General features: G+C 62.3%; 1 protein-coding gene across 5 annotated transcripts in view; it reads right to left on the bottom strand.

The window, feature by feature from the left end:
• The window catches only part of CBFA2T3 (CBFA2/RUNX1 translocation partner 3), a 78,020-nt gene that overhangs the window by 7,193 nt on the left and 48,223 nt on the right, over positions 1-22,604 (bottom strand). For 2 of the 5 annotated variants that reach the window (XM_027513792.1, XM_027513795.1), the window contains exons 2-7: positions 13,646-13,792; positions 10,613-10,690; positions 6,103-6,344; positions 5,919-6,008; positions 1,556-1,737; positions 719-942 (exon numbers count right to left, since the gene is read on the bottom strand). In XM_027513792.1, coding sequence (XP_027369593.1) covers positions 719-942; positions 1,556-1,737; positions 5,919-6,008; positions 6,103-6,344; positions 10,613-10,690; positions 13,646-13,792 — 963 coding nt within the window. Of the gene's footprint in view, positions 1-718; positions 943-1,555; positions 1,738-5,918; positions 6,009-6,102; positions 6,345-9,609; positions 9,701-10,612; positions 10,695-13,645; positions 13,793-22,604 lie in introns of those variants that run through there. The other 3 variants (XM_027513794.1, XM_027513796.1, XM_027513793.1) reach the window with 3 other exon arrangements.

The raw sequence follows: 22,604 nt of genomic DNA, 5'->3' as shown, positions 1-22,604 counted from the left end.
CTGTCACCCTGCCGCCAGCACAGCTGGGCCCTATGGCACCCACTCTGGACCCAGCCCTCTATTAACCCCTCATGCCCCAAGGGCAGGGCTGCTAATCAGCAGAGAGGCTGCAGGTGTGCAGGGGTTGGGGGGGCTGTGACTTGCCCAGGGGCACACCTAGGGAATCTCAGAGCTCAGAGGACCAGGCAGTCCTGCCCCTAGGGGTGTGGCCCCAGTGCCCAGTCTCTCTCATCTCCCTCCTCTGCTCAGGGACCACCCCCTACGGATCTGGTGTTTTGGTGTTGATGCCCATCCCGTTAGAGGGCAGAACTGGCTGTGTGTGATCAGCGGTGCCTTCATGTTCCCTTGGGGCACCCAGGCCTTGGAGGCGAGGCCACAGCTCCTATGACTTGGGGACCCCCACGTGCCAGGTATTTCCTGGTTACCATGCACCCCGAGAGGCTCTAAGTCCCCCAGGACAGGTACCCCTGCAGCCATGGTGCCCCTCCCTCCATGGGGAAGGGTCTTCCTGGGCCTGGGGGATGTTGGGTTGCCCCCAGGACAGAGTCTCAAAAGATGACTGTCCCTCAGGCTTCCAGGCGCAGCCCAGCTGGGGTGGGGCGCAGATCCTTCCTCTGCACCGTATTCTCACGTCCATCCTTCCAGACAGACATGTCCAGGTGGCGCCCGCCTGCAGGTACACACAGCCGCCCTGGCCGCCCCTGCCCACACCACTCACCCAGCTGCCGATGGCGCTCCCGCAGCTCCCGGGGGTCAAGGTGGCGGTAGGAGTCCCGGAAGTGGTGGGCCATGGCCATGTCCTCCAGGCGGTAGTGTGGGGGCGGTGGCGGATGGGGCAGCCCATTGCTGGGGCTGTAGCGCTGGGCGGGGCTCAGGGTGCACGGCCGTTTGCTGAGGTGGTCTGGGTGCAGTGGGTCCCGGTCTGACCCATTCTCTTTGGTCCTGGTCCAGAGAGCAGGTGGGGGTAGTGGTCAAGGGACCACGAGCCACGGACCCAGGGGAGAGAGGGAGGCAGGGGCGTGGACAGTGTGAGCGAGCGGGAGACAGACCTGCCCACTGGGGGCCTGGCTCCCCCTCTCCCCTCCTTCTCAGGGGTGTGGGCTCCTGGGACTTGGGAGTCAGGGTTCTTGGGTCTTCTTGGAGAGAGCAGGGAGAGACAGCCTTCCTGGCAGCAGGACACACACCCGCGCTGTGACCCAGCAGTGGGCATCAGCCCAGGCATCTGGGGACCTTGGGTTGTTGGACGCTCAGGCACACCTGCAGGGAACTCCTGCCAGGTAGACTCTCTCCTGCCTCCTCCCTTGTCCCCCCGGGGTGGGGTGAGGGGCATCTGAGTCCTCAGGAGGCCTCGCCACGGCCGGATAGCATGGCCTCCCGGTGGTCAGCCTGTGCAGTTAAGGCTGAAATTGACCAGCCCAGTGGCTGCAGCCACAGAACACAACACGGTTTCCACCTGCGTTCTCAGCCCTGGCACTGGGCGCCCGCTGAGCCTTGGCAGGAGGGCAGCTCTCAGGAGTCAGAAGGGGAGGGCGCTGCCTGTTGCGCCCCTAGGTACCTGTCGGGGGTCCTCCTCTTGCCGTTGTCGTTAACCTCCAGCAGGAGCTCCGAGGAGTCGACAGGGGAAGAGGCGTCAGCATCCAGCAGGGCTTGCTCGTGCTGGGCCAGGTACTGTGCAGGGCTCTGCTTGGCCAGACGGGCGCAGTGCAGGAGCTCCCGCTGCAGCAGGGGCAGGTTAGCCTGCGGGGAGGGTGGGACCGGCTTGGATTGGCTGCTGGCTGAGGTCAGGGCACGAGTGTGCTCAGATGTGAGGCAGGGAGGCCAATGGCCAGCCTTGCTGTGTGACTTTGGGCAAGATGCACGACCTCTCTGGGCCTCGAATTCCTCTGCTACAGCTTGGGAATGAGGGCAAGACCATGCCCCTAGGGGATGTGGGTTTTTCTTCCAATCACTAAACTCCCTTCTGCTCCGGCATCAGGAGAAGGTGAGGAGGGCTCCTCCTCAGGACCCACTGCCTGTACCCGTGGGAGCAGGTCTTGGGTGAACCCCTCTCGGAGGAGGGGGTGAGGCTCAGAGCGGAGGGGCGGCCCCCAACTCGACTTGCACCATGGAGGAGCAGGACTCCAGCATGCCTGCCCCAGATGGCTGGCCCCTGCCTTCCCACTTCCTGTGGGTCCCCAGCCCGGCCTGGAATGAAGGCTCTGTGTGCCCACATCACTGAGGTGACATGTGGTCACCTCCCGGGGGAGGGGGGGTCTGGACATGACCACTTGGCTCCACATTTGTGGGTTAGGGCACCACAGCACAGGAGGGCGTGGTGTGTGTGGGGTGGGTACAGGATTCGAATGCAGATCTGGCCTGCGACAACCAGACGTGACCGCTGTGCCCTCCAGCCTCTGCCCTCACCAGGCTCTGGGCCTGCCAGCTGGGCCGCAGGGGGCTCTGTGGTCTTCCCAGAACCACCACTGGGTGAGGGGTGCAGGCTGGATGGGGGCCCAGCGGCAGGCCGCTGGGGACAGCCAGAGTTCTGAGTATTTGTAAATAAATGCAGTTCCTCAACTTTCTCATGGTGTTTCCAAGCTGCCTCGTGGCCCCTCCCACCTCCGCCTCCCCAGCCCCCGCCCGCCATCCACCCGGACGGATCAAGCAGCCGAAGCGTTTTTGTGAAGCAGCACCGGCTGCCAGGCCTGTTTTTCTATTTGGATAGCTGAACAAGGGCCAGCCCGCCATCTGTTGAACACGTTAGGAGCATGAGCTGGGAAAGGAGGTCCCGGGAGATCGGAAGACGCCAAACCTCCTCCCTCCCGCTCCTCTCCCGGCACAGCAGGGCGGGGACAGCACGGCTGGCCACTGGCTGCCCGCCACCCATGGAAACATCTGGATTCCTGGCCGGCTGGGGCCAGCTGGGAGCGGGGGCCCTGGGCAGAGGGCCGGCCGGGTGGGTGGCATCTCCCGGCTTCTGGAAAGCCCACCACACAGCCACGCAGAGTGTCAGGCTCAGGAGAGGATGCAGGGTTCCTGGGGCCCCAGGCTGGGGGAACAGGGACCCCAGGCCGGAAGAAATGGGTAGAGATTGGGGAGCCTCATGTCCCTCCAAGACAGCAGCCCGAGTGCTGTCTCCAGAACTCAGGATGCCTGGGATGCCTCACTGAGATGTGAACGCTGCTCTGCCCCTTGATCAAAGGCTCCACCCTGCCCTCTTCCCAGAGGGGAACTCAGGCCGGTGTCAGTTGAGCAGATGTCTCTCATGTAACGAGGGTTTATGATGTTTCCATCATCTCCACTGCACACACAGCCTGCGTGACTGGGGGCCCTGTGTCAGCCCACCCTGGCTATGCTGTGTGACTGTGGGCAGGTCACTTAACTTCTCTGATTCCTGCCTCACCTGCAGCTGGAGCTTCGAGAAGCTGTGGCTCCTCCCATTCCTCGTGTGAGTTAAGACCAGTCCCACCTGGGGAGGTGGGTGGTCACACCCAAGGGACCCGGGAGGGAACTGGGAAATGGGGGTTTCAGTTACCCAAGGGCAGAGCTGGTTGTGAGCCTGGTGGACCGGATGCAGCTCCTGCCTCTTTCCTGGGAAATGGCCCGGGGAGCCACCATGCAGGTGCACCATGGTGGGCCTGGGGGGCCATCAATTCACTGGAAGGCACTGTCCCTGCTGCTCCAGGTCACAGGCGGGAAAACTGAGCCCCCCCCCACAGCAGGCCGGCACAGCCTGCAGGCTCCCCAAGGCACTCTGCATTCTGAAGAGGCCAGTGTTCTACAGTGAATGGGGGTCAGGGGAGGGGCACTCCCTGGGCAGGGCTCTGGCTGGTGCCTTGTCCACAAGACCAGGGAACAGGCCTGATCTGCCCAGAAGCCCCATGTCAGGCAGGCGAGTAGACTCTGTCCCTGACAGCACCTTGGTCTAGGGCCCTGGGCAGGGCCATGGGCATTCAGTGTGGCCAGCACTTCCCTCACCCCAGTTGCCCGTTACTGGGAGGGCAGTCAGGGCACCAGAGTCCTGACAGCCCCATGGCTGTGCTGTGGGCAGAGGGGACACCGAGGCAGGCGGTGCCAGGTTGGGTGTGTCCCTGAGAGGAGGCAGGGGGTGGCCGAGCTCAAGGGGCAGGAGGCTGTGGGCCTGGTTGGGTGAGAGCGGGGATGTGTCGTGTTTTCCCTGCTCCTGGATAAATGTGGGCAGCTGACATGGGGGGGTGACATCTGCTGTAAATATCTGATCTGACAGAAGCAGGCGCACGGTGTCCCCAAAGATGGGGAGCGAGGAGTCAGCAGTAAGTTGAAAGGAGGAGCGGGAAGGGCTCCTGATGAATGCAAACGACTGCCAGATGGGGAAGCCTGGGCCCAGCTCAGCGTGAGCTCAGCAGGGTGTGGGCGGAGGACAGGAAGGCGAGTGGAGGCAGCGGATGTGGGGGCATGATGTGGGGTCCCTTCGGAGCAAGGTGCGGGCCTGGGGCACACCCTGTGCGGGCCGGGGGGCTTGGAGTCAATGGATCCTAGTACCCCTCCACAGGCGGGGGCCTCAGTTTCCCTGCTTGTTAACTGGGCACAGTGGCAGCGTCTGTGTCGCCCCCTGAGGGCTCCTGGGGGCTTGGTGGGGGCAGCTGCAGAAGAGTCTTGCAGGGGACACCTGTCTGTGGAACCCCTGAAATCCCCAGATGAATGGAGCACATGTCAAATTCTTTGCCTGATCGCTCCCTACCACCTTCCCAACAGCCAAAGAATGGCTCCCAAGTTCCAACCACAGACACGGAGGCACTCCATTAGTGGGACTCGCTGGGCCCAGGACCACAGGGGCTAAGTGGCAGGATCAGGGCTTGAACCTGAGTACATCTGCTCTGGCCTGTCCCCTGGAAGGCAGGCCCCACCAGGGCACAGCGCACATGGAGGGATGAACCCACAGCTGTGAGCATCACTGTGGCCCAGGAAACAAGAGCCCGAGGCGGGGATGTCAGCCACACTCAGGGCGGACGCTTCCCAAGTGCGCTGTGGAACCTGACCTGGGGAGGTGAGAGAGCAGAGGCGCCTGTGGTCAAATACTTTTGGGGAGCACCTTGTCTCTATCCACTCTGGGGGATGTGCGGTGCTCACAGGGGAGTGAAGGCCCTGAGAAGTCCTGCAGGGCAGACTTGGGTCTGATGCTGTCTGCACGCACACTCCTGGTTTTGTGCAAAAGCTTTGCTCGATGCTTTGTTCAATGCAGATTCTGACTCGGGGCGTCTGGGTGGGGGCCCAGAAGCATGCATTGCTCACATGCCCTGGTGTAGCTGCCACCAACCCAACATCAACTGCTCCTGCCGAGAGGCCCTGGGCCACTGTTCATCGCCCTGGGCCACTGTTCATCTTCCCTGATGACCACATCAGGTGGCTTCCCAACTGACACCCAGTCTTACCCATCTGTCTGCTCACTTACAAGCCTGCGGTCTGTCCACTGTCCTGATCCCCTCACTGTTCCAGGCACAGGATCGCAACACAGCAGGCACACACACCCCCCCATCCCCCACCTCAGGGCCTTTGCAGGCCTACCCCTGCCTCAGGGCCTTTGCAGGCATGCTCCCTGCTCCCTGGAAGGTTCTGCTCCCCGCTCTCCTCCTTCATTGAAATGCCCCCTGCCCGCAGCTCCACAGAATCTATGACAGGTTGGCTAGCACACAGCAGTTGCTCAGAACATAGCTGTTGAGAGGCTGAGTGTCCTGGCCACTAACTGCAGGACTGGTCCTGGGAGCTGTATGTCAGAGCCTGGGGTCAGGGGAGGACGGCTCCAGCCCAGCAGCAGGTTTGAAGCAATCAGCCGATGGGTTAGCACTGCTCTCCCTGGGGGGTGGGGGATTAGAGTTTTGAGGGTGGGGCTGATCTAAGCTGGCTGAGGACAGACTCAGGCCTCCTGGGGCCTCAGGGTGGGGAGGAGGTTTGGTCCCTACCTTCAGGAAAGGGATGACAAATGGCCGCAGTGGGAAATTGGTGGCCTCCTGGAGCTTGGAGTGGAACTCCTCGATGGTCAGCGTAGAGTTCTGGGGAAGAAGACGCTTGGCTTCAGCCTGGGGAGGGGAGGGCAGAGACCGAGGCTGGCCCAGCCTAGGGCCACCGCATCCCCACCCGACTCACCACGAGCCCCAGCACCAGTGTGCGCACGCGCTCCCCAATCTCTGGGGAGATGTCGCTGCCGAACTGCTGCAGAGTGGCCAGGAAGCGCTTGAGCTTGCTGAGCTGCCGGGCCCCGCAGGCTGGGGGCAGCTGCTGTGTGGATAGTGCGGCTGTGCATGAGGTGGCCGGGCCATTGCTGAAGCCGTTGGGTGTGGACGGGGCGCCGCTGATGGCTGTGGGCGAGTGGCTGCTGCCATTCATCACTGCGGGGGGAGGGGGTGAGGATGCAGCAGAGCGCCATGGACTCCACAGACACCCTTTACATACATGCAGACTGGGGCTCCGGTGCAGGCAGGAGCCGAGAGTGGCCACCCTCCAGATGTGCCCCCGCTCAGCTGTCCTTTGGCCTTGCTCTGGGCTGTGTAGTCAGGCCCTCCATACCCGGAGACACCTGGGCCCTCCCACTGCCTGGCACCCATGCATCTCCGTGAACAGGTGGAGGGGCTTCCCTTCCATCAGGCTCTGCTGGCCCATCTTCTCATTCCCCTGAAGGTCAGTGACCCTCATACCTGCCATGATGGCCCCAGGCTGTGTCCCAGTGCCTACACAGGCCCCACTGCCTGCATGAGGGCCCCAGTGCCAGGCTGACGGGGCTCAGGGTGGGCCAGAGGAGCCCGGACCCCAGGACAAGCTGGGCTGGATGCTGGCAGGGGCTGCTGCATGGCGGACATGTGTGCCCATGGGCCCTGTTGTGTGTGGAGGACAGGCTGGTGACCCGAGGGGTCTTAGATGAGCTTGTGCAGAGCTCCGGGAGCAGCACAGTGGGTCCCAGGGTGACAGACACTGGGGTGCTGTGAAGTGGTCCTGGGGCAGGACCATAAGCTCAGGGGAGCCTATCCCCAGGGGCAGGGAGTCCTCCCATGCCTGGCCACATGCAACCTGTCTCCTGGCCTCAGAGCCTGCACAGAGGTCAGGGGTAGAGGGCTTCCAGGGTCCTTGATGACAGGGGAGGGGGCTCTGGACATGGACACCTCTGGGAGTCCTGCAGCGCAGCTCATAAACTCAGCGGTCACTCACACCTCTGCAATCTGCTCCTTCAAGTTTGCACACTCGGCCTGAGTGTGCTTGCCCGCCAGCTCCTCCCTATGTGACCCTCCCCCTCACACATGCCCTTCATTCCCCATGCCCTCTCTCCCTTAGCATCTTTGCACGCACACTCTTACAACATACCAAATACACGTGCACTCATGCTCGTATACATATACATACACGTACACACAACACACACATGCTTGCACACAGGCCTATATGCACCACACACACACACACATGTAAGTGCACATGGACATAGTGCACACCCCACATGCACAAAGATGTATGTATGTTCACACACAGGCACACAGACACCACAAGCATACACCCCCATACACACCTGCACACATGTACACCTGTGTGTGCACATAGGCATGATGCAGTGCAGCCCCACAGCACACACGCATGCATGCGCACACACAGCACACACCTGTGCACACCTGCACAGTGAACACGTGCATGTCAGCATGGTGCATACATGCACGCACCTGCACAGCACACACACATGCACCAACATGGTGCACACGCACCCACATGGTGCACACACATGCACCGACACAGTACACATGCACCCGCATGGTGCACACACACATACATGCCCACAGAGTGCACGCATGTGCGCGCCTACACAGCACACGTATATGTGCACACGCATACCTCTCACTCGCTCTGCTGTGGTTCCCAGGCTGGCCCTGCCCCTACCCTGTCCCCAACCCTCCCCGGGCCTTGTCTGGCTGGGTCTGTGCAGAGGCCGTGCGCTCACACCTCATGGCGGGGATTCTGGGGGTGCTCAGAGCCGCTGCTCCCTCAGGGCTGCATTTCTCTGAGGCTCCAGCATCCCCTGGTGATGAGGGAGCAGGAACCCTTTCCTTCACGATTGGGACGTTGCTGAGCTGGGCTCTGGGAAGTGGCCCCTCCAGAACAACCACCTACAATCATTGTTTACTTGGCCACCTTGGATGGCAGGAGTGTCAGTTTGCCCCTCCAGACCACACAGCCCTGCCATCCTGCCCTGGCTCTGGGGGTGACCTCTGCGGACCGTCTTGGCCTTGCCAGCCTGGAAGGGCGGGAGCACGTGAGGTGGGGCCACACGCCTGCCCCCCTGCCCCGGGCCTCGGCTCTCCCAGGGCTTGGCTCTCCAGGTCCCTGTTACCGGCTCCAACCGCCCCTGCAGGCCCAGGGGACAGAGTTCCCGCTGTCTCCAGCCCCCCTGGGCTCTGGAACTGGCCCACCCTGTTAACCCTGAGTCTGCTGTCTGGTTGGCTCTGCCCACATCTCCAGCTTCCATGACCCCCTGCCTGCAGCGACACCCGCAAACACCCTCCTCCCCTCACTGAGCAGCAGGTCAGGGACCACCCCCTAATCCACAGACGGTGGGCCTCACGGTCCCTGCACCCTGAATGCATTGTTTAAGGTTGCCTTTTGCCCTCAGGTGCCCTGGCACCGTGCCGCTCCTCAGCGGCAGGCTGACATGGCCCTGCCCCCCAAGTGCCCTGGTCAGGAGTGGACGTCCCGAACCAGCCCAGATGTGCTGTGGGGGTGAGACTTGGTCCTGGCCTCAGTTTCTTCATCTGCAAATGGCCCTTGGCCCGAGCCAGAGGTGGGGTCTCGGGGCCGGGATGACGGTTTCTGGCCTCCTCTGTCTCATGCCCCTGCTTGTAGAACACAGGTCATCCTTCTCCCACCAGAAGGGGCTGGAAATGCTTGACCTGACTGCTTTCACGTGCTGGGTGATCGCTCATCCAGAACTGGCCCCCACTTGACAGATGTCTGGGAACCACTGATTGAAGGCCAGGTTCAGCACCAAAACAGACGTGCCCCCTGCATGTCCTGAGGAGGGCTGGCTGTAGGCAGGGGGCCTGCTCTGCCCCTCGGCCCCATCTTCCACTTGGCCCTTGGTGCTGCTGCTCCCTCCCATGGAGACGCAGTACGGGTTGAACTCTGTTTGCTCCCGATGGGCTGGGGGACCCTAGGAGCCCTTTCTAGAACCCACAGGTGACACCCTGGCTCGGGGACAACCCTGAGGACATTGTGCCTCATTCTGGGGATCCCTCTTGCCCGGGGATGGGTAAGCTCCAGACACAGACAAGAAGGGCCCCGTCCCTCATCCTCTCCCAGGATCCGGGGACCAGAAGACCCCACAGTTGTGCTACTTTTCTCTGTCCCTTCAGAGCTCCACTGATCCCCTTGGTGGACACCAAGACACACACACACCCCGACTGGGACTGATGACAGCCACTGGCGGTCACCCAGACAGGCTGGGGGTGGCCTGCTGCATGGGGACCTCACCGCAGCAGGGCCTCCTGGTCAGTCGCAGCAGAGCTGGGCTGTCACTTGGGGTCTGGCCTTCCAGGGGCTTCAAAGACCTGTGGCTGGCCCCGCCGCCTGGGCACCCCCCCGGTGGCCCCTGGCCCAGCCTCTCTGTGGCACCCTTACCCGCTGGCCTTCGGTGCCTGGTCCTCCCGTGGCTGGCCTGCCCTCGCTCGCCGAGTTCCCTCCCGGGCTGCCGGGCAGTCTCAGCAGCTTGCTAAAGAGACGCCGAAAATAACCCCCGGCCACAAGTGCTTTCATTCCCACAACAGGTGTGTTACTAAGATAGACCACACGTGTCCCGGCCGAGGTTTTTGGGGGCATGGAGCAGCATCCCCATGGCTCCCCCAGGCCCAGAGCCTGAGCGGGGTGAGGGGGAGCTTAGGATGAGGCATCGAAAACAGCCCCTCCCGCCAGCCCCCCACCCTCCTTCGGGCACCATCCTCCTGGCCACACAAAGCACCCAGGCCTGGCAGTACCGCAGCTGCATGGACGCGCCGGGCCCCAAATGAGGTCACACACCTGGGCTTACATAGCTGCACGTGCAGGCTGATACACTCCCAGCATCACCCTGCACGAGCCTCCCCTATGGCACCAGCTGCAGCCCAAGCTCTGTGATGGGAATGTCCACTGGTGACCAATACCCGTGGAGCACCCTGCATGTGCCAGGGACTCCCATGACATGACCAGCAGCACCCTGGGGCTCTGTGTCATTGCCTCAGCGCTGGGCCCATGACTCCTTTTCTACAGGTGGGGTTCCCTGCCCGAGGACATAGTGCCTGGAAGGGTAAGAGCGGGGTCCACCCTGGGAGAGGCTGCAGACTTGCTACTGGCATTCAACCATTCTGCAACTCTGGGACCCACCTGATTCGCCCAGTTCTGAGTCAGGGAGATGGGGGCTCAGAGAGGCCATCCACCTGCCCAAGGTCACAGTGTGTGGGCGGCAGGGCTGGGTGTGAACCCGGTCTGTGGGCTGCAGACCCCACTGCTCAGTCCTCCTGGTCTGCCCCTGGGCCCTTGTTCCCTAAGGGAGGCAGGCCTAGCATGGCAGATGCAGGGGGCGCAGACAGGGCAGTGGGCACTGGGCAAGGACCTCTGGGAGACCAGTGGTTTTTGTTATTTTACTTACAGAGACAGACCATAGACCATTTTAAGCAGCCATGAAAACGGCCATGGGGCAGAGACATCGCAGGCCCGTCCTCTCGATCTGTAAGCAAAATAAGAAAAACACGCTGTGAGGAAGGAGGCTGGGCTCCAGACCCTGCCCGGGGGGTGTCTGCAGCCAGCCCCTCCCCTGCTTCTCGACAGCGTTTTGGGGGTTGGGCCTCTGTCATCACCTAGGGCCAGTCCACTCCCTTCTCTGGGCCTCAGCTTCCTCATCTGTGAAATGGGTGGATCAGGGATCTCCTGGGGCCACTTTTGGTGGGAACTTCTGGGGCTCAACCGGAATTCTGGCTCCTCGTGGGCATGAGGGGACACCCTGGCTCTTAAACATCTGTTTCTGGAAGGTGCCTGGTGATCCCACTTGGCACCATCCTCAGGGACCTGGAGCCCAGGCTGAGGGGCTTGGGGTTTCCATCGACAGACAAGCCAATGGTGGTTCCAAAACAAAGGCCAGGTCTGAGCTGCCGTGAAGGGTGGAAGCACCAAACAGGAAGAGAGATTTGATTTGTCTGAGCTGAGGTCAGTGGACAAAAGCCACAAGGAGAAAAGCCGTACCACCAAAAACAGAGAGTGTGCCCCCTGTTGCAGGGGGTAAGGGCAAGATGGAGTGTTTGCCCCTTAAGGGTCCTCCCAGCTGCAGAATGGCTCCTCACATCCCTCCCCAGAGTTCTCTTGGCACTCCTGCCACCTTCCTGTGGCCACGCCACAGCTTCAACTCCAAAATAAATTTGTGCCCAGGGCAGTCACTGGGCAAGAAAAAAACCACAGCCCTCAAGCTGTGGCTCCCAGTCAGTCCCTGGTCAGCTTGGCTTGCAGGTCGGTCCTGGGGCAGCGGGGGAGGTTCTTGGCAGGAATCTACGCGGAGTGCAGAGGATCCATCTACGCTGGGCACCACCAGCCAGGTGCACAGATGAGATGAGATGTTAACCTCACGTTAACATCCTGCTTTCAGGGAATTCCAAGGGTTAGGGAACAAACCTGAGGCCACCCCAGAGGCAGCCTGACACTCAGACAAAAGCTCCCAGCGGCCAGAGGGAACTAGGTGTCGGCTTAGAGAAGAAAGACCCGTTCTCTCACAACCTGCATGTTCTGAACAGAGCCAGGACCCCGGCCAGAGGGGATGGACCCCACGCCACACACGGGCCTGCCACTGCATATCTGTTCACCAAGCCCAGTGGCAGCCCACCCCAGCCCCATCCACAACCTGGAACATCTGGTTCCCAGACCAGCGCCTTCCGGAACATGGGCTCCTGGACTGAGAAGAAAAGCAGGCCACAGAGCCACGCCCATGAGGATCGGAGACCCTGGCTCAGAGCCCTTGGCCAGACCCTCCAAGGGTCCACTGGTCTCTCCCACTTGGAACCGGACAACAGAGTGGGGCGTCATCATCCCAGAGGGACCTGCTGCTGCCCCGTCAGGAAAATTCCTTTTCCCGCCTGGGCTGCACGGACACCCTGGGCTGCATGGATGCGGGTGAAACTCGGCCAGGCCGGAGCCTCACCTCTCTACCAGTGAGGCTGGACAGGGCAGCTGTAGTCAGTAGACAGAGATCGGCCCACAGTTCAGCCCGAGGTGAGGACTGACTCTTCTGAAGAAGAGGGAGGGGTGACCGGATGGCCAGAGTCCCCAGGTGAGAACAGTGAGTGAGCCAAGTCTGGCCACCTCTGGCCCCTCCTGTGTGGCCAGTGCAGGCCGGGCACCTAGGGGTGGATGGCAGGGCCCTGTCTTGAGGCAGGAGGCAAGTGTGGGGACACGGGCTCATCCCAGTGTCCATCATGTGTGGGGCCCCTGGCTCAGACTGACCCCACTGGGGAGAGGTGCTGGAACTGTTTGTGCCAGACAGTCCTGTGTTCAGCTGGCCGCACCTGGGAGCAGGTAGCATTTTCCTGTTTACCAGCAGAGACCAGCATCCTGCAGCAAGGGACCTAGCTGGACCCCTCGTCCAGATGGGGGCCACTGCCCAGCCTCTGATGGCAGGACCAGCACCATTCACAACCAGGAACAGATGGAGCCAGGCCAGGGCCTGGGCTCTGGGAAGAGACATGGACCCCAGTGAGCGGGGTGGGGCCTGAGGAACCTGGGGGTGGCCAGGGGCCACCAGGCTGAGGAACTGAGATTCCTGCTCCAGGGAGGGGCTTCATTTGGGTCCAAAGCCTGGGGAAGGGAGCCCCAGTGCAGGGCTTTCTGTCCTCTGAATGTGTGGGTGGGAAGGCACGCGGAATGCCCAGAAACACTTAGGACACATTGCTGAGCCCCTGGTCTTAGGGACAGGGAACATTGTCCCCCACACAAGCACAAGCCGGGGGTCTCCTTCCCAACTGCTCCGACTCAAAGGCCCAGGGCTTCAGGGGTGGCTGTGGACTCCGCAAGCCCACCTATACCTGCTGTGTGCACCAAGATGCTCAACCATGGCCCAGTGCCAGTGAGGCACCACCTTGGGGTATGGTCTGCCTATCATGTTGCTGGCAGCTAAGGCCCTGCGGACCCAGTTCCTGGCCCACCCACACACCTGGCTCAGGACTGGCCGCAGAGCTCTTCCAAGGCCAGAGATGCCTCCAATTGCCCCTTCAGGGGGTGCAGGCCAAACAGGATTCGCCCACATGCAAGTAGTCTGCTGTGTGACCACGGAGAAGTCCTCGTCCCTGTCTGAGCACCGGTATAGCAGCTAACCTTGATGGAAGGTTTACTGTGTGCCCACCCTGCTGAGAACTATTAACTCACTCATCCTCACAGCAGCTCAGTGAGGCAGGGCCACAGCCAGCCCTGCTTTCCCAGTGAGAAACGCCAGGCCCAGAGAGGTTAAGAACTTTGCCCAAAGCCATACAGCTACCAAGTAGAAGAGCTGGGTCTGAACCATAATGAGATCCTCCCTCTCAAAGGCCCAACGAGGGGGCGTTTACAGGTCCAGGTGAAAGGTCGGACCTCAAACGACTCAAGGGATCCCCCAGAGGTGACTCACCCCAGTGCCCCCTTGAGACCCAGCCCTGGGGTTACTCACTTGTGTGGGGCGTGAAGGAGGGGTGTCGTGTGGCCCCCTGGGATGCGGCAGGCGGTGGGGGCGGCATGCTGGGGGGCGTGGCCCGGGGCTGCGTCTTCACCTCGGCCGGGGAGTCGGGCATCGCGGTGGCCTTCTCCTTCCTGTCTGCTGTGGGCACCACCGGGGGTGGGGGACGGAAGAAAGAGACAGAGAACAGGTTAGTCAGGCCAAGGGGTAGAGGGGTTGGCACAGCCCAGGCCCACCTGGTTCGTGGGTGAGGCCTCAAGCAGCTGGAGACCGGGCAGGGGACACTCTGCCCACAGCCCGCCCTGGAGAAGCCTCAGGTGTGCTCACAGGTGGCTGGCATCCCACCCACCTGGGATCAGACAGCAGGATGGGTCAGCCGATTTCAGGCACTGGAGGGCATAGCTTCAAGAACCCGGGCAGCTAGAACAGGCCTGGGGTTCTCATTGTGGGGGTGGCCCTTGGGAGCTTGGGTTTTCTCAACTGCAGACCAGGGAGTTGGGGGCACCCCCTGAGGCTGTGGTGCCCCCACTTCCTCAATTAGAAGCTCCTGGAGGGCCTGTGTGGACGACCTCCCCACCCCCATTTCTGATTTTGCAGGTGCGGGGCTGGCCTGAGACTCTGCATTCCTAATAGGATCCCAGGGGAACCCCCGCTCAGAGACACCCTAGCATTATCCATTCTAGAGCAGAGGCTAAAAGGCACGTCTGGGGGTCTTCCCCGGGGAGAAGACTGGGAGGCGGGAACCTGTATTTTCACCATTTCCTGGCCCAGGCAACCCCTGGGGACCAGCCAGGCCAAGGACACATTCGGTTTCAGGCCATTCTAGGCCTGGCCATCCAAGTGTGGTCCACAGAGCAGCAGGTCCTGCCCCGGACGCTGTGTCAAAGATTCCACAGAATCCCGCTGTGTCAAAGATTCGGATGCTCTGCTAGGAGTCAGGGGTGTGGAGATAGGGTGGAGACATGGAGAGACCCCGGCCTGACGTGCCCCCGAGCCCCTGGGCCCACAGAGCAGGCCCTGGGAAAAGGCCTCTGGGTGACTGACCGTCCACACGATCCCGAGGCAGCAGCTGCCTAGGTATTCTCAGCTGGGGGAGGGAGCGAGCCTCTGGGCCGCCCCCCACCCTACCCGCTCCCACCCCAGCTCAGCGTCAGCCAGCATCAGGCGACCACAGAGACCTGGGAGGGCAGCTGGGACTACAGGTGGGCGTCCCCGCCCATTACAAACTGGCCAAGCCTGTGCTGCCCGCCCTTCACCCCCGCCACTGCCCATCCTGCTAACCCTGATGGGGTCTCACCGGGAGCCAGGGGGTGACGGGGCTGGGCTGGACACCTGTCAACCCATTCACTTCTTCCCCTCCTCCTCCCAGGGGCCCCATGTGATCTGGGCCACCTGCCTCCATGGACAGTGACTGCAACAATAAAATGTTTGTGTCCCAGACTGAGCAGACCTCCTTCATTGCCCCCACATCCTCCATACCGGAAGGAGACACCCACAGCACCCCGGGGCCCCTGGGGTTGGAGCAGAAAGCCCCCCCCTCGCTGGCCCCACAGAGGGGGAAGCAGGCGGTCACCGGCAGCCACCGGGCCGCACAGCACCTGCTGTGCCCTCAGCTGTCCCCCCGCCGCCAGGCGCCCTGCCCCCCGCCGCCGCCTGTCAAGAGCTGACGGCCGGGCACACGTGCGCTGCAGCTGTGCGGGCCTGTCAACACCATGCCTGGCTGCAGGGCCGGTGGCCAGTCCCCAGTGACAACCAAAGAAGGCAAACGTGGCCAGCGCCACAGGCCCTGGGCCACCCCTGTGGGGTGCAGTCCTGCCTGTCCTGGCCAGCCCTTCATCTGACCAGGCCACCCTGGGGCAGGCAGTCCCGCCAGCAGGCTGTCCAGGGAGGGTACTCAGGACGCCAGGCTGGGACGCTGGGGACATGGCCTGTTTTGACCTTTCCAAGCCCTTCCACACTGGGGCTTCGCTGGAGTGTCACAGGTGAAGCAGACCAGAGACCCTGGCTCAGGGGGCATAGGGGAGGGGTGGACTGAGTGTGCCTGTGTCTCATGGAGCCTCTCACCCATCCCTCAGGTGTCCACGGACCCTGAGGGCGAAGCTCCAGGCTGCCTACCTATGGAGGAGACATGCCTGCACTTGGCAGATGAGTCATGGCTCCTGTTATCCTCAGGAAACCCAGCACGGGGAATGCTGCTTCCAGCCCCATTTTACAGGCACAGAGAGGTGCAGCCATCTGCTAAGGGCACACAGCATGTATGGGTGCGTCCCTGCAGGGCATGCAAGTCCGCAGGGTTTCAAGGACTGGTTTGCATCAATGCGAACTCTCCTTGCAGGAGAGGAATCAAACCCAGGTGGATGGAGGCTGCAGGTTAGTGGGGGTGCATCCCCACCTCCCACACTGGGCCTTGGGTCCCTGGGCTGCACACAGTGGGGCCACGGGTGCAGGAAGCCTCACATATGTTGAATCTTGTTTGAGTCTGGCTCTATTGCCTGCTGGCTGTGTGATGTAGGGCAAGTCACTTCACCTCTCTGAGCCTTTCTACTCCTCTGTAATGGATGATGGTGAGCTCTCAATGCAATCAAGAACAGTTTATGAAGCAATGCAAGTGCTAGAACCCTGCTCTTGAGGTTGGCCTCGGCCTAGATCCAAAGCAGAGCGTGCCGGAGGCCTCAGGGAAGAGCAAGGGTGGTGTGACGACTGCAAGGAACAGAGTGCACGGGCCTCTCTCTAGTCGTGCAAAGAATCCAGACGAAGCTGGCGGGTAGTAGGGAGCCCGTGAGGGTGTGCACAGGCATCGCCTCTGCCGCCTGAACCCTCAGCAGCTTCCACTGCACATGGGGCTCCCCGGGGCCTACCCCCAGCCCTCCTCCCACCACACCCATCTCCTCACCCACCCCTACACCCAGAGCTGTGGTTCCGAGCCCCCACCTCCCCCCATCTCCCCTTCCCTCCTGGGTCTTCAGCTCTGACCTCACGTCCTCAGGAGAGGTGCCCCATATGAGGGTCTTTGGCTCCCCTGGAACGTGATCCCCTCTGAGACGACCCTGCTTCCTGACCGCTGCCCCCCGGGCCCAGGGTCTCTGGCTGGGCTGGCACTTCCAGAAGGCTGCCCGTGCACATGCCGGAGGCCAGGGGAGGACTCAAGAGTGAGGTCACTGCTGGGCAGCCCTCTGAGAGGAGGGGCTCCCTGCTCAGAGCCTGGATGGGGCAGGTCAAGGGTCCTGGCTGCCCCAGCCCCAAGGTGGACCGACCCGGGGGGCTGTGGATGCAACCATAGCTCACCCTGGACACTTGCCTCCTCAGGGCTGGCCAAGCGAGGACAGTAGGGTGTGAGGGGGCTAGAGGCCCACCCTCCAGACGAGCGGCCGCCTCTAAGCTGGGCTCCTCGTGTCTACATGGGCACACTTGTCACCCACCTCCCGGGGTGCAACATGGGTCAAATGAGATGGAGAAGTGTGCTTAGCAGAGGGCAGGGCACCCACCATGGTCGCACCATCATGGTGGCAGCTGTTAATTGCTGTTATTAATTACTGCCCTCTCTCCACCTCTGCAGCCCTGCCTGCGTGTGGAGGCCAGGCCTGCCCGTCTGCCAGCCTGCATGGTCTGAGGGCACATGGCTAACAAGCTGCCAGATGGGCAGCCTCAGTCTCCTGAGCACCGGCCTCCTGACCAGCCCCTAGCTCCTTCTAAGGCCCACAACCCCCAAGGGTTCTGGCACAACCTGACTGCCTGTCTGGCCGCCCTATAGGGCCACCCAGGGGGGACCCTGAGCTCACAAACCAGCGTGAGCAGGAGCTGGCCAGGTCGTGGGGGCTGGGGAGGGGCCCACTGAGTGGTGCTGAGGGCCAGGAGGGGGGCAGCTCCCACCGCCGTGAAGACTCCTGAGGGTGCCAGCATGGTCAGCTGGGCACAGCTCCCGGTGAGGTCCAGACTCCACCCAGAAGCCTGAGCTGGCCGTGTGGGGCCGCTCTCTCCCCTCCCCCATTCTTAGGTCCTCCGCCCTCCGGGGTCCACTCCCAGGTGTCCCAGCCCCGGGGGAGCTGGGTCCTGTGCCCTGCACGTCCACGCAACCTCTCATTACACCCTCATGCCCTCCCCAGAAAGCGCCGTCAGTCCCTGTGCCTGCCTGTGAGAAACATTAGACACGTCTGTGGGACACCCCCCCAGCTCGAATGGTCCCCCCATACCCACTCTGGGTCTGTTTCCCCACTCCTGATTCTGAAGTCATTGGGGACCCTCAGTCCCACATATGCCCCCACCCAAAATCAGGATATCCCCTACACAAGCCCCCTTTTAGGGAGCTCTGACTTAGCAGGTCAGTGAGGGGGCCCTGGCAGCTGAACCTATGTCTAGCTTTAAGTTCTTTCACTTTTATAAGATTAACATATAAATAACAGCTCCCCAGGCGAGGGCTTGGCACGTGTCCCATGCACATCAGTGTGCCCACTGAGGGTCCCAGGCACGACTGTGACCCGGAATGCCACGCCCTGAGGGAGGATTCAATGCGTCTCCACAGGGGCCCCCATCAGGCCCATTTGTGGATGGGGAAACTGAGGCTCGGGGAGGACAAGTGTTCAGGGTCTCAGAGCCTGACAGACAGCAGGGCCTGAGCCCGGGGCTCTCCAGGGGTGCCTCAAGCACCAGGCCCCACCACCACCTGGGAGATTAGAAAGTTCTGTAGCCACCTCATGCTCCCTGGGGAACATCATGTGGGCTGACCAGACATAGAAAGGGTGGCTGCCTGGGGTTTGAGGCTAGGGTGGGTTTGCTGCTCTGAGTCAGTGGGTGATGCCCTGGGTGCCCCAGCTTTGCAGCAGGTTAAGTGCGAGGACCATCTTCCCAACTCCCTGGGCTCTTCCTAGATGTTCCGGGGGAGGGGGGAAATTGGAGCAGCCTTGGCATCCCTGGGCCTCCGCTGGCCCCATCAGCAGTCAGGGGCCATGGCGTCCACAGGACCCCATGGAGAAAAAAGCGGGAGATGGGGCGGAATTGGAGAAGACATGTCTGGGCTTCTCCCTGACCAGGGTCCCTGTCAGCTCCCCCGGAGCCCGCAGAGTGCCTTGCCAGAACAGCGGCCCTTATGCTGGTGTGTGGTGGGGGGAACTCTCGGGGTGCTGGCCCCTTCCCTGTGGTCCCCTCCCCGTGTGCTCAGGGGGCAGGAGTGTGCCGGGGGCCCAGCCAGGAGTCTGACCGTCCCACAACGTGGCAGGCAGCCCGGCTCTGCTCCATCTGACACACAGGAAACAGGCACAGAGAGGATGGGTGACCCGCCGAGCTCACACAGCTGACAGGGGGCTGGAGGTGGCCCAGAGTCCTACCCACCCGAGGCCTGCTGCTCCCTCATTCGCTCCTCTTTGAACTGTCCATCCCTCAATCCTGGAGGGTGGGGGCCCCCATGGTGTCCTGATGTCTGGCTGCAGTGCAGGAGCCAGAGGGTGAGAGGGGACAGCCTACTTGGTCGCAGCCCCACCACTGGCCCCGGCTCCAAGCCCTCGAGAACATTCCCAGACCTGGGCGGTGCTCCCCAGGTCCCTGGGGACCCTGCGCGTTTCCCAGACAGTGGCTCCAGTTCCCACTAAATGTCACTAACCCATCGTCAGAGGAAGCCGCTCTCCGGGGCCGGGCGGAGCCGGTGGGAAAGAACACGGAATGTGCCGGAACAAGCCACCCCATCCATCATTGTCCCTGTCCGCCTGTGTTCCCAGCCCGCCCTGCGCGGCTGAGAACTGGCCACAGCCCCGCGCTCCCAGCCCTGGGGTTCTAGAACCCTCCATGGGAGGGGGCCCTTAGCATCAACACAGCCCATCCCCCACTGGTGCTGTTGCGGAATCAGGGCTCACTTTGGCCTCTCGTGGTCTGACTCTTCCTTCATCTCATCTGACCCTCACAGAAGTGGCCAGGTAGGCCCAGTACCAACAGGTAACCCTGCTCCAGGGGCAGGGCCCTGACTGTGAGCCCGGCCTCGACCTGTGCACCCCACACAGCCCCTAGCCTGCTAGGTGGCCAACAAGGAAGCCCAGGGCCCAGAGGCCACTCTCTGCGGAGTCTCGGGCTGTGACCTGTGACATGCCCAGACCCTGTTCCTGGCACTGACCTGCAGGCAGGCAGGGTTCCCCAGGCCCGTGGAGGCTTGGCAGGGAGCCCTGCACCCCAAGGAGGGGCCCTGCTCCCCGGCCCCAGTGAGCGGGTGCCCCTGGGCACACTGCCCAGCTGCAGCTTCCACAGCTGCAGGTGGGGACGAGGACAGAGCACCAGCGGCCCAGGCCCTGATGTCCTGGCCTCCGCCCCGTGCTGGGGAGCAGGCCGAGGTCCAGAAGCTCCTACCAAGGCGGGCAGAACGCTGGACTTTCCTGGAGGCAGAGGGGCGAGCTGGCCCCTAAGACACGTCACCTGAAACCATTACCAGGTGGCCCCTGCCTCTTGGCGGGCATCCTGAGTGCCCTCAGGGACTTTTGTGACTGGCCGTCCCCTCCCTGCCCTCATCTCCCACGTCTTTGTCTGAATGTGACTGTCTTCCTCAGTGAAACAGTGTGCAGGGCAGGGCCAGGCACACAGCAGGTGCTGCATAAACGCTGTGGAGTCAGGACCAAGAAGGGAGATGGCCCGTGGATGGCAGGACAGTCCCGCCTCCCAGCTCCACAGGCGCTCTTTCGCCAAGGACAGCCCCGATTCCTCTGCCCTGTACATCGGCCAGGGACTGGAGGGAACCTCCCTGGTCAGGTCAGGTGTCCCCTGGAGCCCCGTCCCCGTCCTCCAAAGGTCCGGGGGTGGGACAGCAGCGGGCTGGTGTCAGGTGTCGGGAGCGACGGCAGGCACCACCTGTCCCCGGCGCCTCCAGGCACACTCTGTCCTGCTCAGGCCAGACTCTCCCGGGAGGATCTCGGCGTCCTGGCCTGCAGACACTCTGCCCGGGGCAGGGTACAGCTGCCCGTGGGAGGTGCCCCTCTGTGAAGGCCGCACCTGGGCTTCCAGGATCCTGACCATGAGCGGGGACTCCGCTGGCAGCCCTCGCCGGTCCTGGAGGAAGACGCACTACCACTGGGTTTACAGATGGGACCCCAACACTGAGAGTCGCAGAGAGCTACGGGCCTCCAGGGTCCAGAGACCACCGTGCCTCCCACAGTGTCCCAGCTCCCTGTGCGGTACTCAGGGCCTCACACAGCCTCATCCCATGTCCTCCACAATGGCCTCCAGAGCCAGCACCTTCCAGGCTCCTCCATGGGTCCAAGCCCCAGGCCAGGTGGGCATGACTGCCCACTGAAGCAGTGAGGAGATCGAGGGGGCAGAGGTCAGGCTTCCTCCAAGGCCGCAGCTCCGTGAGGCTGCAGAGCCCTGACTACAGATTTCCTCTTTTCTCCCACTCTTTCCTCCAAGACCTTCTATTACAGCACCACCATGAGCCCCAGAGCCCCCTCCTAACTACGACAGCTCCGGAACCTCCAGAAGCCCAATGCCACATTTGTGGAAGAGACAGAAGGTGGGTGTGTCTGAGGGGATTCAGGCCTCACAGCGCTCAGGGAGGGGCAGCTTCAGGGCATCCCTCCTGGGCAGGACCCGCTGGAAGACACCCCCACATGTCAGGGGTGGACCCGGTGGGGCCCTTGGACCCCAGCGCAGTGCACTCCAGCATGGGCGTGGTCCCCTGGCAGTGACAGCACGTGGAGGCAGGAGCCGGCTCCCCTGGCTCGCAGATGGCCCTCCTGAGCTCTGAGCGTCAATGGGATCCTCCTGCGTCCACGTGAGGGGTGGACATTGTTCTTCTCATGTCGTCCCAGGCAGGCTTCTGGCCGTGTAACTGTTGGGCCAACCTTGGAAGTCATGAGCAACACAGCAGATGTGGGTAGTGCAGCAAGTCTTTCCTGAAGGCCAGCCCAGCCCAAGTACCTCCCTACACTGCCTCCACCCCTACCCCCGGTGACAGATTCACCTCCTCTGAGCCCCTGACCACCGCACACTGCACACCAGCCACTGCAGGGCCTGGGCAAGGTGGGACATGTCCACTGCCAGCACACAGGGGCTAGCAGGAGGGGGGGCAGATATTTTGGGGGGCATCTGAGCCTCCATATCGCTGCTTGGGGAGCTTCTGCCCCCAGAATACCCTCCCTTGCCCTCAAGGCTTCTTGGAGAGTAGATGGGGACTTGTACTCCTGGACCCTGGGGATCTGGAGCAAGCCAGGCAATCTCCCCAACCAAGGGCCAAATTCCTGGGGCAAGGAGGGGCACGGACTCTCCTGGAGCCTCCCAGTGGGTGTGTTGGGGATGGAGGGAAAAACCAGGCATGCACCCCAGGAAGCAGCCATGACTCAGAAGGGACGGACAGGGCTCCCAGGCTGAGGCAGAGGGACTCAGGGAGCCCTGAGGACATGGGGTTGACCCCCCACATCAAGATGGGTGGGTCTGACCAGGAGGCTGACCCCTCCCTCACCCTCCAAGGCCAAGGTCAGGGATGGCTTGTCTTTGATCCCCAATGCTCTGCAAAGCAATGAGAATTTTCAGGGGGGCCACAGCCCTAACGAGTTCCAGGCGCTGGAACTTGGACCGCTGCCCACATCTGGTTTCAATCAGCCTCCGCCGCCTGATGAATCAGTGATAATACACACAAGGATTAGTGTTTCCCTCCCTTGGTCCAGGCGGCCCTCCCACCCCCACGAGTGCTCCAGCCACGTCCCCTGGATCCTCTGCCCAGCCCTTCCCAGTCCTGGGGTCTGACCGGGCTGCTGTTCCTCTGCCTGTTAACGCTGTGACCCTTCCCACTACACAGTGCTAGGCCTCTCTGGCCCTCCTTCCCCCAGGGACCCCATGATCCCCTGGGCCTGCGGGTGACAACACCAAGGATGCTGGTTGCCGTGGCAACATCACTGGACCAAAAGCCAGGAAACCTGCTCTGTGACAGACTGTGAACTGGGGAAATCACCCCAGCATGGCCCAAGCCTCAGTATACCCACTGATA

The sequence above is a fragment of the Bos indicus x Bos taurus genome, chromosome 18 (genome assembly GCF_003369695.1).
Source record: "Bos indicus x Bos taurus breed Angus x Brahman F1 hybrid chromosome 18, Bos_hybrid_MaternalHap_v2.0, whole genome shotgun sequence".
In the NCBI taxonomy this organism is placed as follows: Eukaryota; Metazoa; Chordata; class Mammalia; order Artiodactyla; family Bovidae; genus Bos; species Bos indicus x Bos taurus.
This window is presented reverse-complemented; position numbering and strand designations above follow the sequence as displayed.